At 49.4% G+C, this 13509-nt stretch overlaps 1 protein-coding gene and 1 pseudogene across 5 annotated transcripts; one reads left to right on the top strand and one right to left on the bottom strand.

Annotated features, from left to right (window-relative positions):
• The window catches only part of LOC113913922, a 30623-nt pseudogene extending 26717 nt beyond the window's left edge, over positions 1-3906 (bottom strand).
• FZD4 (frizzled class receptor 4) lies at positions 3304-13218 on the top strand. Of its 5 annotated transcripts, none has more exons than XM_027578416.2 (4): positions 3304-3370; positions 3731-3883; positions 4260-4712; positions 6838-13218. In XM_027578416.2, exons 3-4 carry the CDS (start codon positions 4428-4430, stop codon positions 8164-8166), a joined length of 1614 nt encoding a protein of 537 aa, XP_027434217.1. In that variant the 5' UTR covers positions 3304-3370; positions 3731-3883; positions 4260-4427; the 3' UTR covers positions 8167-13218. The 5 variants fall into 5 exon arrangements, with proteins under 5 accessions (XP_027434217.1, XP_027434215.1, XP_027434216.1 ...); XM_027578414.2 differs by lacking the exon at positions 3304-3370 and adding an exon at positions 3380-3554; XM_027578415.2 differs by lacking the exon at positions 3304-3370 and adding an exon at positions 3380-3463.
• The last annotated feature ends 291 nt before the right edge of the window (positions 13219-13509 follow it).

Genomic DNA, 13509 nt, shown 5'->3' on the forward strand with positions numbered 1-13509 from the left:
AGAATGTCCTCTGTACCATCTTATGCTTGGTAGGAGGAACAACAGGGCTTTGATTCCTTGACATTCAAGAGCTCTCTGGTGACTTGATTCTTCCCTGGCTAGTGGTGCAAGTGATAAGAAGTCGGGGGTTTGGCTCTGCCACTTAAGAGCCGTTACTGAACCTCTTGGGGCCTGGGATTCCTCAACTTTGAGCGAGATTAGGGTTCCCTCCTGCTTTACTCAGGACACATGTTTTTGTTTCATAACTAGTTTGGGTGCCAAGGGAGATGTAGCACCCAGACCATCTATAAACTGATGGGATGTGACCTGGCTTCTCCCCGTGCTTCTCTTATTCCACGATAAATTCCCAGTCCTTATGAGGTTTTGGTCCCAGCGAATTTTCCCCTCAAAAACCAAACAGGATAATAATGAACCATTTTCTTGCATTTTCTATCAAGACTGCTCTTTGTGAGTTCTAAATGTTCTGTCCATATTCAAAGAAGCTGGTTTCTTCATGAGTGGTTGGAATAAGACTTCTCTTGGAAGCTACTGAATATGGATTAGTTGGATTGTTTCGCAGGAAATAAAAAGCAGGCTCTGGGGTGACTACTTCAGTACTTAATTGGGTTAGCAAAGAACTGCAAATGAGAGGTTTTCCTTAGGAGGGAAAGGATGTTTACAGCTCCCTACCCCCCTAGGTGGTGGATTTTTAACCTAAACCCTAGTCTTCAAATGCAGCCTTTAATTTAGAAACCATTACAAGAATCTATTAGAGCAGAAAATGTCAGGTTGAAAAATTAACACATCACAGGAGTTAATTAGAACCCAGCCTCTCATTAGATGCAAATAGAGAGCCCTCCAACTGGCCTGCTGAAGTCACATTTGTTGTAGCTCCAAAGTGGCTGCCTCCTTCCTACTCAGAGAGTGGACAGAGGAAGCTGCCCAGGCCCTCAGGCCAGAGCCACTAGGGGCCCACAGCCTGCCCTTTAGGTTAATGGAAGGTTCCATTCCCCTGTCCCCATCTTCTGCTCCTCTCCTAAATGCTCTGCCTATCACAGGGTGTAGAGTCCTTGGCGTGGAACTCCCTCAGGGAAGTGTTTTCTGCAACAAAGACAAACATGCCAGGCCTGTCACTGGGAGCAGACTGGCGACTGTGTAAACCGCTCTGTGAGAGGAGAGGCTGAGGGGCTCCGGGCCATTCAGACTGAGCTCTAAGTCGTGGTCTTTGTTTTCTTTCCACATGCAGACTGAAATGTGATTCCCCTGGCTTTCTTTTCTGGAAAATACCTGTGATGAGTTCCATGCCGGGGAAAGAAAAGCTGTTGACAGGAAAAGCTTCTGCCCGGGAAGGGGCTTCTTCCAGCGTTCTCCAAGGAGACAGTCCTTCATGCAAGCCAGGGCAGGGATGCTGGGGCTAGGAAGAAAAAGTCCAGATGGCAAAAGGGGCATCTCTAACCAGGGACTAGGTGAAGCGCACGCAGTACTGTGACAGCAGTACCATGCCCATAAACAGGCATGCGTCTGAGTCCCCTGTCGCTTACTGTGTGATCTTGAACAAAGTGCTTAACCCCTCAAAACATCAGTTTTCTCAAGCTGCTGAGTGAAATAAATGAGATAATGCACAGAAAGCATGTAACCCAGTATCCGGCCCAGAGTAAGTGTTCTATGGAAGTTCTTGGTTGTTGGTCTGATAATAGTATGGCTTCCCTCAACACTGATGGTGTAGCCTCTTGTGCCAGGCCTTGTGCTGCTCTTTGACCTCGCAGAGTTCATCCTTCAATAAACCATGCACATATACCGTCAGTACCCGGCAAGCCTTCCTCCCCTTCCTGCAAATGTGTCAGGAGAAGTGCCCATTGCACACTAACTCTGCTTTGTTGAGTAGCTCAGAATCCTGCAGGCCATCTGCCTCTGCACAGCCCTGTAACCTCAGCTACCCCCACCCTCAATTCACCCACAATTCTCTATGCACTTACCACATTGAGTTACAGTTGTCTGTTCCTTCTTTGTCTCCTCCTGTGAGTTCCTAGAGGGTGGGGATCATCTGTTCATTGGATTCATTCATCTCATCATTTATTCATCTCTGTGGGCCTATGGTCTCCTGCATTACTCAGCACAAACGGAAGAGTCAACCCTACTCCTGAGTATGTAGACTTCCAGCTGGGAATATTGCTAGGGAAAAAAACCCTGCCTCCCATCTTTGAGGGGCCTCCTTGGGCCCTGGTTTGGTTGGTCTTCCATTTTCTTTTCTTTTCTTTTTTTTTTTTGGAAAGGTCTTCCATTTTCTAACTATTACTTTGGTTCTAGCCTCAGTTTCGTCATCTCTTTAAGAGGCTAATAGAGTCTCCTTCCCTGGGAGGTTGTGATGATGGCGGGAGACAAAGCAGCTTTTATGTGCCCAACACAGTTCTAGGTACAGAGCCAAAGACCAAAACAAGTTGATTCCATTCTTGCCCTCAGCTGAGTCTAGTTGACAGTATATGAAAACTAAAGCTATAAGGCAAAATAGGAGCACCACAGGAGTGGAACAGATATCCTTCCAACTTGTATCCAGCCTCTGCCATCTGCCAGACTTGGCTGAAATAGAGGATACAAACATGCATACAAATCTGGTGCCTGTCACCAAGGCCCAGGAAAACCTTGGCAAGTGTTGCTCAAAAGATCTCAAGAGGAGAGTAGAAAGCTCTTTATCCAGATCTTCAGACCTGGGCAGCAAGGAGATGTCTTTGGGACCTGGCTGGAAAGCAGGAGGTCACCTCACAATGACAAAAACCAAGTTATTTGGCACTTACTTTGTATGTGCCAGACACTGTGCTAAATGATTTAGGGGCATTCTCTCATTTAACTCTTAAAACAACTGTGTGGGGAAGACATGAATTTCCTTATTTTACAGATGGCCCATTTGAAGCTCAGAGAGGCACAGTAGCTTCACCACAGTCAAGCAATAAGTAAATGGCTTAGAAATCCACCTGCTGAGGGTTCTACTGGTCTGACTGGAAAGGAAAAGGGTGAACTAGCACAAACCTCCACCCGAGGGGTGGGCAGTGGGGTGGGGGAGGGTTGGGAATGTGTGTGTGTGTTGGGGGGAACTGGACCAAAACAGCGGTCGCATGATCCCCAGACTTCCAGGACCCTTCGCAGCAGCTGAATAAGTTAGAGATGAAGGCTGCAGGGGAGGGATGCCCGGGAGGCTGGGGGAGGGTACCCTCGGTGGTTGTGCGCCTTCTTCGCCTCCTGTGCACAGGTCAAGCCTCTCCCCTCCCGCCCTCTCACCCTCCCAACCTTATTTAGAAACCGTGTCCTCGACACAGGAAGGGCGGCGGGCCGAGAAGCACGGAGCGTCCCGGTCTCATTTCCTTTTGAATCCCCCTGTGGAATTTCATTTCATACGGTGAGGAAATCGGAGCGCGAGACCGTCGGCTGGTCGGCTGCTCCGGGGCGCCTCCCCCACTCGCGGCTGGAGACAGGCAGCTCCCGGGCGCAGGTCGGGCCGAGTCTGGGGGCGGGGAGACGCGGCCCGGCTCCAACCCAAGCAAGTTAGCAGTGAAAATAGCTGCGAGCTTGCGTTGTACCAGGCACGGGGCTAAGCGTTTTACGCATTACCTCTAATCCTCCCAAGTCTCTTTACGGATGAGGAAACTGACGCCGAGAGATTGAGCAATTTGCTGAAGGTTACACAGCCAGGATTTAAAGCCACAGTCTTTGTAAATCTAAAGCCCGTGTTCTTTGTGTACGTTTCTCTGCCTGATAGGTAGCCACGGGCCGAGGTGACAGCCGGAAGAGTGGAAGGAAAGGGAGTCGACTGATCTGGGAGCATTTCTCACCTGGAAGAGGTGGGGGCAGGCTGGCCCGGCTGGAGCAACTCGGCTCCATCCCTGCCTGGCCCCCGAGCGCCGCGAACCGGGTAGGAGGAAAGTGAGAGCCGGGAAGCCGGGCGGGGCGCTCCGGGAGGGAGGGAGGGAGAGAAGGGCGGGGGAGGAGGGCTGGCGGGCGGGCGGGGGCCTGACCCTTCCAGCGGCAGAGCGTCCCCGCCCCTCGCTGCCCACGGCGCCCGGCCATTGGAGAGGCGCACTGTCCGTCCCGCCCCGCCACCGCCCAGCCAACCTCTAGCGCCGCGCAGGGCTCGGGCGGTGAGAGCGGCGCGGCGCTGGGTGCTGGCGGGTTTCGCCGAGAGGCAGAGCGGACGGGGCCGGCGCTGGGTTGGGGGCTCGCTGCCTGCAGCCATGCCCCTCGCAGTTTGTCCTTCGGCCCCGGCCACGGGCGTCTAATATCCCATACAGTCGCGCGCAGCTGCCAGAGACCCGGCCGCTGCCCCTTCTTCGCCCTTGGCGCCTTATCACACTCCATTCCCGGGAGTTGGGAGCAGCGCGGGCAGCCGGCGCCCCCGTGCAAACTGGGGGTGTCTGCTGGACGCCCCCCCGCCGCCGCCGCTGCCCCCGGCTCTGGCCATGGCCTGGCGGGGCGCAGTGCCGAGCGTCCTGGGGGCGCCCGGGGGCATCGATCTCAGTCTGCGGCTGCTGCTGCCGTTGCTGCTGCTCCTGGAGCCAGCTCGGGGCTTCGGGGACGAGGAGGAGCGGCGCTGCGACCCCATCCGCATCTCCATGTGCCAGAACCTGGGCTACAACGTGACCAAGATGCCCAACCTGGTGGGGCACGAGCTGCAGACAGACGCCGAGCTGCAGCTGACAACTTTCACGCCGCTCATCCAGTACGGCTGCTCCAGCCAGCTGCAGGTGGGCGCCCCCACCCCCACCCCCACCCCCTGGCGGGACGGGACCCCTTGGGCGGGGACGTCCCAAACTAACTCCGTGAAGCCCTTGCCAAGCCAAGCCCCCTGCCCCCTTCCAAGGCTGAAGGGTAAAACTATCCTGGAAAAGTGATTTCCACCCTCACTTTTTTGTCCCTTCTCAGGGACTGGAAGCCAAAACGTTGTGTAAGTCGTCTGGCCTGCGAAAGAACCCACTCTTACACCCCGCCCTTCCGTTTTTCTCCCCTGCTCACCCGTGTCTGGCCAAGCCCCTAACCCCAGTGGAGCTGAGGGTTATCTTTGCCAAGGATTCTGGCTGCCGCTGCTCGGTGGGCGAGTCCCCAGCAGGGCCGCCAGCTGCAACTAAGACTTGGAAGGAGAGATAAGGAGCCGGGAACTTCTCCTCCCTCTCCGACCTCCTTTCTCCCCCATATTTTGGGGGTGGGTTATTAAATGAAACCCCACTGCTTCGTTTTCTGCGGAGTGGCCTTTCCTCGCGTCGTCCTGCATGACTTTAGAGGTCATGCAGGAAGGAATGGTTGGGTGGCTTGAGATCATTTTGATCCTCAGGGTTGAGGGCAGATTTAGGATTTGGTGGGGAGAAAACACAGCTTGGGGAAAAGGTGATAGTGTGTGGTCAAGCTCCAGGAAGGTATTTTGTATATTAGAAGATTTTTTTTCAGTCGGTAAAAATTTTAAAGCTTCTGTAATGATAGAGAAAATGCTCAGTCTACAATAGGTGAAGAAATAATTTGCATATACAGCATGATTATAATCTTACAAAACCAACAACCTATTCACTTTTTAAAAAAGGAACTGAAAGAGATTTTTAAAAAAGGGTTAGCACTAGTTGTGTTTTGGTTGGTGAGGTGACGAGTGAGTTTTAGAAATTTAGACAGCAGAGAACCTGGGAAAAAAAATAGAGGGTAGTTGTCCAGGCTGAAAGCTTCAGAAATCCGTGGTTCTGGTTGTAACTTCTGAGAGATAAGAAACAGGCAGGCAGCTTACTTAGTAGGTGCATGTTTTTACATAGGTCATTTTAAAAGTTGGACTGTGGTTTCAGAAAGATGGTTGGGATTAGACCTGTTGCTGCTGAAATGTCCCTTCGGAGTTTTCAGAACTTTAGAACTGGGTTATAAAAGCTTAAGAAATGATCCTCTAGCTCTCAGTTTGGAAACAGCACATATCCTGACATCAGTGGCAATTTTGTTGGAGAAACAGCTTTTGCAGGGATATATATTTTTAATTACATGTATCCTGGGGAAGCAGCCAAGCTGTTTTGAAGGACAGGACTGGATCCCTTTACATGCTGGAAAATAGTTACTTGTAACTCTAGACTTCATAGACAACATCTGTAAGGAGCCAAGCCGACTGTTTATCAATGCTGGAAGAATTGAGGACAGCAACTGGACTCTCCCCTGCTGGTACTGCAGTTCCAGGGACTTCACATTTATATTTTCCTATTGTGTTTCATTATTATTCATTGAGGAAACCTGCCCAAACAAAGCCCTGGTGACCAGAGACCTCAACCTGCATCCCATCCTTGGGTCTACTAGTGTCTCAATTAGGACATTTTCTGTTTCAGTATGGGACTGATTAAAAAAATAAATTTTAGGGGATAAAGTAAAGTAGAGAAAAGAGAGAATATTAATAGGAGAAAAGCTGGATCTACATTTTTTTTAACATTTATTTTTATGGTGATAAAGAAATGAGGACAAAAATAGATTACCCCATCACTGAAATGACTCAGTCATTCAATTAGTCTGTTCAGCTCTTTCAAAGAGGGAGACGCAAAGTCAAGTCTTAAGGTTTATTTTCTTAAGCATTATGCAAAAAAGGGATTATGTAATCCTTTAGGTCCTTTTAATATGTTTATTTATTTATGTTTTCTGGGAAAGGATTGCTAGAACCCCAAGAAGCAAAGTGTGCAAGCAACGGTTTTTTTTAGGCACCCTAGTCTGAGGTCAGAGTAAGCAGTCAGAGTCCCTATCCAATAGCTGGTTTAAAAGTCGGTATGTACTTTGCCTGGAAGCATTCAACTCCGCTTCGTGCAAGCGTTTGGTCAGACTTCCAAGTCATTGTTTTCTTTGTTCATTTCATTACTTTTCCAGTTCTTCCTTTGTTCGGTTTATGTGCCAATGTGCACAGAGAAGATCAACATCCCCATCGGCCCATGCGGCGGCATGTGTCTTTCAGTCAAGAGGCGCTGTGAACCCGTCCTGAAGGAATTTGGGTTTGCCTGGCCAGAGAGCCTGAACTGCAGCAAATTCCCACCCCAGAATGACCACAACCACATGTGCATGGAAGGGCCAGGTGATGAGGAGGTGCCATTACCTCACAAAACCCCCATGCAGCCTGGGGAAGAGTGCCACTCCGTAGGCACCAACTCGGATCAATACATCTGGGTGAAAAGGAGCCTGAACTGTGTTCTCAAGTGTGGCTATGATGCTGGCTTGTATAGCCGCTCAGCCAAGGAGTTCACAGACATCTGGATGGCCGTGTGGGCCAGTCTGTGCTTCATCTCCACCGCCTTCACGGTGCTCACCTTCCTGATCGATTCCTCCAGGTTTTCCTACCCTGAGCGCCCCATCATATTTCTCAGTATGTGCTATAATATTTATAGCATTGCTTATATTGTCAGGCTGACCGTGGGCCGGGAAAGGATATCCTGCGATTTTGAAGAGGCAGCAGAACCTGTTCTCATCCAAGAAGGACTTAAGAACACAGGATGTGCAATCATTTTCTTGCTGATGTACTTTTTTGGAATGGCCAGCTCCATCTGGTGGGTTATTCTGACACTCACTTGGTTTTTGGCAGCGGGACTCAAATGGGGTCATGAGGCCATTGAGATGCACAGCTCTTATTTCCACATTGCCGCCTGGGCCATCCCTGCTGTGAAAACCATTGTCATCTTGATTATGAGACTGGTGGATGCGGATGAACTGACTGGCCTGTGCTACGTCGGGAACCAAAACCTCGATGCCCTCACAGGCTTTGTGGTGGCTCCCCTCTTCACTTACTTGGTGATCGGAACTCTGTTCATCGCGGCCGGTTTAGTGGCCTTGTTCAAAATTCGGTCCAATCTGCAAAAGGATGGGACAAAGACGGACAAGTTGGAAAGGCTGATGGTCAAGATTGGGGTCTTCTCAGTCCTATACACAGTGCCTGCCACCTGTGTGATTGCCTGTTATTTCTATGAAATCTCCAACTGGGCGCTCTTCCGGTATTCTGCAGATGACTCCAATATGGCAGTGGAAATGTTGAAAATTTTTATGTCTTTGCTGGTGGGCATCACTTCAGGCATGTGGATTTGGTCTGCCAAAACTCTGCACACCTGGCAGAAGTGTTCTAACAGATTGGTGAATTCTGGGAAGGTAAAGAGAGAAAAGCGGGGTAATGGTTGGGTGAAGCCTGGGAAAGGCAACGAAACTGTGGTATAAGGCTAACTGGGCTCCACGCTTTCCAAATTTTGAAGGCATTGGGGGTGGGGGGTGGGGAATGCTAGCATTTTGGTGCAAGTGCGACTAAAAGTTTCCTGCAGTGAATCTCAGTTTGAGCAGACTGGCAACACTTAAGTGACCCCTCTAAGCCACCACCTCCTGCCCCCCCCCCCCCCACTCCCCAGCATCATAAAAGGATTTTGCTGCAGACTTTGGAATGATCCACAATGGAAAAGCCAGTTAGAGGCTTTCAAAGCTGTGAAAAATCAAAACATTGATCACTTTAGCAGTTCGCAGCTTGGAGCGTGGAGGTCCTGCCTAGATTCCAGGAGCATCCAGGGCGAAGCTGCTTTTCCCTGTAGAGTGAGATCTGAGCTGTGAGTAGGTAACTCGCAGGGAGAAAGATTAACTTTTTTAACCCTTAAAATCTTAGATACTAACTGGGTCTTTCAGATAGCAAAGCAATCTATAAACACTGGAGACACTGGGTTCAGACAAGTGTTAGAAGAGTTTTATAGTTGGGCTGATCTAACATAAACATTTTCTGTGGTGCACAGTCTGCTGTTTAGAACTTTGTGGATTGTTCTCCTAAGAGGTGGTGTCAGAATCTTTCAGTGCCTTTGTCGTAAGACAGAATTGTTTGAAAAAACAGAAGTACTGTACAAACACACATAAGGTGTCCAGTGGATTTTTCTTCTCTCTCTTCCTCTTAAATTTCAACATCCCTGTTCTAGGCTGCTGCTGTTTTCTTCATTTTACATTAATGACTCAAAATAGGTATTTTTATAGGATTTTTTTTTGCACTGCAGCATGCCTAATGAGGGGGAAAGTAAGGGTGATTCACTTTCTGACAATCATTTAATTCAGAGGAAAATGAGATTTATCAAGTTGACTTACCTTACCGACCGGGAGACCTCTTGCATTGAGCAATGGGGACTTAATATATTTTACTTTGTGTGATTGCATCTATGCAGACGCCAGTCTGGAAGAGCTAAAATGTTAAGTTTCTTGGCAACTTTGCGTTCACACAGATTAGCTGTGTAATTTGTGTGTGTCAATTACAATTAAAAGCACATTCTTGCACCATGACATAATAGTATACTCAACTGACTTTAAAAACTATGGTCAGCTTGCATTCTCAGAATGATAGTGCCTTTCTTTCCTTTAGCATAAGAATGTTATCAGTCTAGTCTACTACCCACAATGAAGACTTTTCTGTTTTGTAGAGAGAACTAAGGACAGCTAATCCAACTACTTGGTGCGTAATTGTTTCCTAGTAATTGGCAAAGGCTCCTTATAAGATTTCATTGGAGGCAGTGTGGCCTGGAGTATTTATATGGTGCTTAATGAATCTCCAGAATTCCAGCCAGGAGCTTGATTGGTTAGTAGGGAATAAAGTGTAGACCATATGAAATGAACTGCAAACTCTTAACAGCACAGGTCTTAATTGCCTTTTGCAGGGGTATCCAGAGCTTTTAAAATTTATGCTTTATGTTCCTCACAATGGGGTACCCCCCTAGCAGCCTCTCAAAAAGTTGCAATTCTTTTAAAATTGTAACTGGACTCTCTCTTAACCTGCCTTAGGCCTTCTAATCACCAGCTCTCTGGGACAAATTGTTGACAGTGTCACAGGTTGCTCTCCTTGTAGCTCATACCTATCTTTGCTTCAGCAGCTACTTTGCAATGACTCATTTATTTATTCATACCCTACCCCACCCCCCTTTTAAAAACAGGTAGGAAAACTCTTGGATCGCCTTTCTTTGTGGAAAAACATTTCCAGGGACTCATTCCCGAATAGGTGGTCAGATTCTGGAGATACGTGTGTCGTTTTCTGTCTTTATGTCTGTGGTTTGACACTTTCCTTTCTTCTTTCTTTTTGGGGCCTCCTGAGCCATCTGAGGTGAAGATGCGTATAAGGTCTGTTGTGTCTTTTGGGAGGGAAAGTCTCGGGGCTTTGAGGACAGATGCTAACTGGGCACGGGTGGTCCCTGGTGTGTGTGTGCGCCGAGCCCTAGTACCTTGGCTGGACTCTGGGTCAGGGCTCCAGGAGCATGAGAAATTGATCCCCAGAAGGACCAGTTGAACTCCATCTGAGACTACGTCGCCTCCGAAATACAAAATGTGAACTCCCTGTGCTGCTTGCAGACAGTTCCCAGAGCTGGCCAGGGCCCTGGAGCATGCACCCAGGGGCAGAGCCTGCCCTTACTCACGCTCCACTCAGCGTCTTGGGAGTTGTGCTGAGACTCCGGCCCAGGAAAGGGAAGAAGGACGGTACAGTGGGGCACTGGCCTTGCTGTGCGACTGTAGGGCTTTGTCACAGGCACGGAGTAGGTGTTCAATATTTGTGAATAATGAAATAATAATAAGAGTACTTGGGTGAACCTCTACACGCACGTTCTGGAGCTAGTGCCCCGACAACTTTCTGGGTTTATAGCATGTCCTGTCTGCAAATCTCTGGCCTCCCCAGGGGAAAGTATATTTGATCAGAAGTGGCCCTTGGTGCAGCCTGGATTAGTAGCCCTAGTTATCAGGGCTTGGGCCTTTCCTTTTACATTCCAGACAATGGAGAGTGTTTACGGTTTCAGGAAAAGAGCTTTGTGGCTGAGGTCAGTTACCAGTTACCTTGACATGACTCCATCACCTCTTAAGTTGCTATTTGTTTAAAAAAAAAAAAAAAGTCAATTATTAGCACATTTATCAAGTGTCCACTCTGTGTAAAGCCCTGTGTTAGGCACCTCAGGGGACATCGAGGAGTACAAAGCTCTGTTTTTCTCAATGACCTGAACTGAGGGTGCTCCTGGGTCTGCTGAATTTTGCTGTTGGTTTTGGGGAAGGAGGACGGGCCTCTGAATGTTCATCCGTTTCACTGTCTCCCGTCCCATAAACCGCTTCCTGGGTCTTTCTGCCTTTACTGTCTTTCTCAGCCCTCCCCACGATTTCCCTGCTAGTCAGTTACAGGGGTTTTGACAGAAGGCCTCAGCCCTGTTTCATGACCACTTCTGTGGAGATCCCCGAGGAAAACTACGAACACTGGCTGAAAGAATGTGAACTCCCACACCTCATGTGGCTGTGGGGGCAGGCTGTACAGGGCTTGGGGTGCTCCATGTGACGTGCACAGGGGAATTTGAGGACATCTTGCAAGGGAAAAGGTTAGGGCTGGGGTTTTTCTTGAAATCTAGAATAAGTAGGGATGATTGGAGCTTCCCACAAAATGCCTTGGCCTCTGGAGATTTTATTCAGCGGGGCCTAAGGGAACCTCTGTCCACCCTCTGCTCTGGCAAACCCCTCTTTCTCTTCCTTTGTAAAGGCCACCCTTCAGGGCAGAGGAACACGAGGTAGGGTGGAACTGGCCAGAACCATCTGGTTGAACTACTTGGTTGATTCATATCCTTTTTCCTCCCATTTCCTGATCTCTGAGACGGCTTCTGAGCTGGCAGCTTGCTCCGCGTCCTGAAACCAGAGAAGGGGGTGACACTGTTTATTTCCCTGAGATGCTCTCTGACTTTCCCCTCCCCAGTCACTCCCTCACCTGCACCCTGAAAGCCAGAATCAGGGACACTTCTGTGTTGAGTTTCTGAATTGTGACTTTACCAGCACCCTGAGCTCTTGTCTTCTCTGCTCCCTCCCCCCCCAAGCCTCCCGGTCACTGAATTCAGGGCTTACTGTGTTAGCAACCAAGTCGGGACCCGAGGACACAGAGGAGCTCGACGGCCTCAGCCCTGGTGCGCAGACTCAGTTTACAGGGATGCCACCAGGGGAGGTGGCCCCAGCAGCAGTCTGCCGGGAGAGCCACAGTGCACAGACTTTGGAAGGAGCCCCCCTACGTCCTGAATTTCATTCTGTGATGGGAGAGATTGGAGGGAGTTGCCTTTCCAGCCAATTATGTCCAGTCATTGGACTTTAGTGGTTCCTGGTATTCTTTTTTTGTATTTGGGTTCAGAGTCCTCCTCTGGGTTTGTATAATGCCTGGCGAAGGACCCAGGTTATCATTTTTCCTCTGGGCCTAGGTCATAGATCTTAGAATCTCCTAGAAGGGCATTTTGCTCCTACCGAGGATCAGATACTAGAGCCTTAAATAATGGATTTTGTTTTCCTGTGGCCTGCTCAGAGCTCTCTGCCGCTGAGTCTTGCCATGCGCATATGTGGTCACGGCACCCTGGCTCTCACCAAGAGGGAAGTGAACCCTGACCCTCCCCAACAGGCCTCTTCCCTTCGGGCGGCCCATTTGCCCTATAGCAGCCTGTTCCTGTTTCTGATTTACCTATTTCCCTTCTTCTTCTTTGCACCAGCGAATTCCCTGTATTTGCCCAGGCAGTTCGGAGAGGGCCTGTTTGGGGTCCTCTGTGAGCCATGTCCTCCAGGCTTTGGTGGCCCCCTGATCTCCTGCGATATTCAGGATCTGATCACTGTTATCTCAGAAGGGCTTCTGAGAAGAGGGGTGGGAGCAGCTCTGCTTCCCGAAGCCTGGTCCATCTTCTCCCCCAGGATGTGCTCCTCTCCATGTCCTGTTCATGGGCTCGGGCCCCAACTTGGTTGTGCACTTTGGGAGAGAGAGGCTGCTCTCTCGCTCTCTCCCCAGTGGGGCATCTAGGTGGTTCAGAATTTTTTCCTACCTCACAGGGATGTTGTGAGACTTTCGAAGGTCTGAGGATGAAGGCCCCTTGAACTCTTTGCAGGAAGGGTGGAGTAACTATCAAGTGTGACACGTGACAAGACGAACCGGGCCTCGGCCTGCTTGTGCAGCGGGCAGGCTGACGCCCTGTGGCCTGTCCTTGGGCCCCCGTGCTGCCCTGCAGCTCCAGCCACCTTGAGGCCAACCCCGGGGACTTTCAGATGTTCGACATACAGGTACCAGGCAAAGCCCTGCTACACGTGCCCTGATGAATTGCTGAACGTCAAAGGAAGTGGACCCTGCTTTTAAGGATGTACAAACGTGTGTCTGCATTGATGTCTGTACTGTAAATTTCTAATTTATCACTGTACAAAAAAAAAACTTTGCTATTTAATTTTTGTATTAAAGGAAAATAAAGTTTTGTTTATTAACTGGTCTGAGATGTGGCGTGTTCCTGGAGGTATATAATAGTTCCCAGGAAGCACACATTCCCAGCAGTGAGAAATCGAGAATTTGGTCTGCAGGGCAGATTGGGAGCCTCTTTCTGAGAGCCTCTTTGTTTCTTTTTTGCTGGTGCTATTTTTCCCCTCTGAGATTTCTCCTGGGTCAGCAAACCCCTGAGGTCTAAGGTCAACAGAATTTATCACTACTGTGGTCATCAGTATCACTCAAATGGTCACATGATGCTTTGGAGGTAACCATAGTTCCCAAGCTGTCATCCATGACACCTC

This window comes from Zalophus californianus, chromosome 11 (assembly GCF_009762305.2).
Source record: "Zalophus californianus isolate mZalCal1 chromosome 11, mZalCal1.pri.v2, whole genome shotgun sequence".
Taxonomy (NCBI): Eukaryota; Metazoa; Chordata; class Mammalia; order Carnivora; family Otariidae; genus Zalophus; species Zalophus californianus.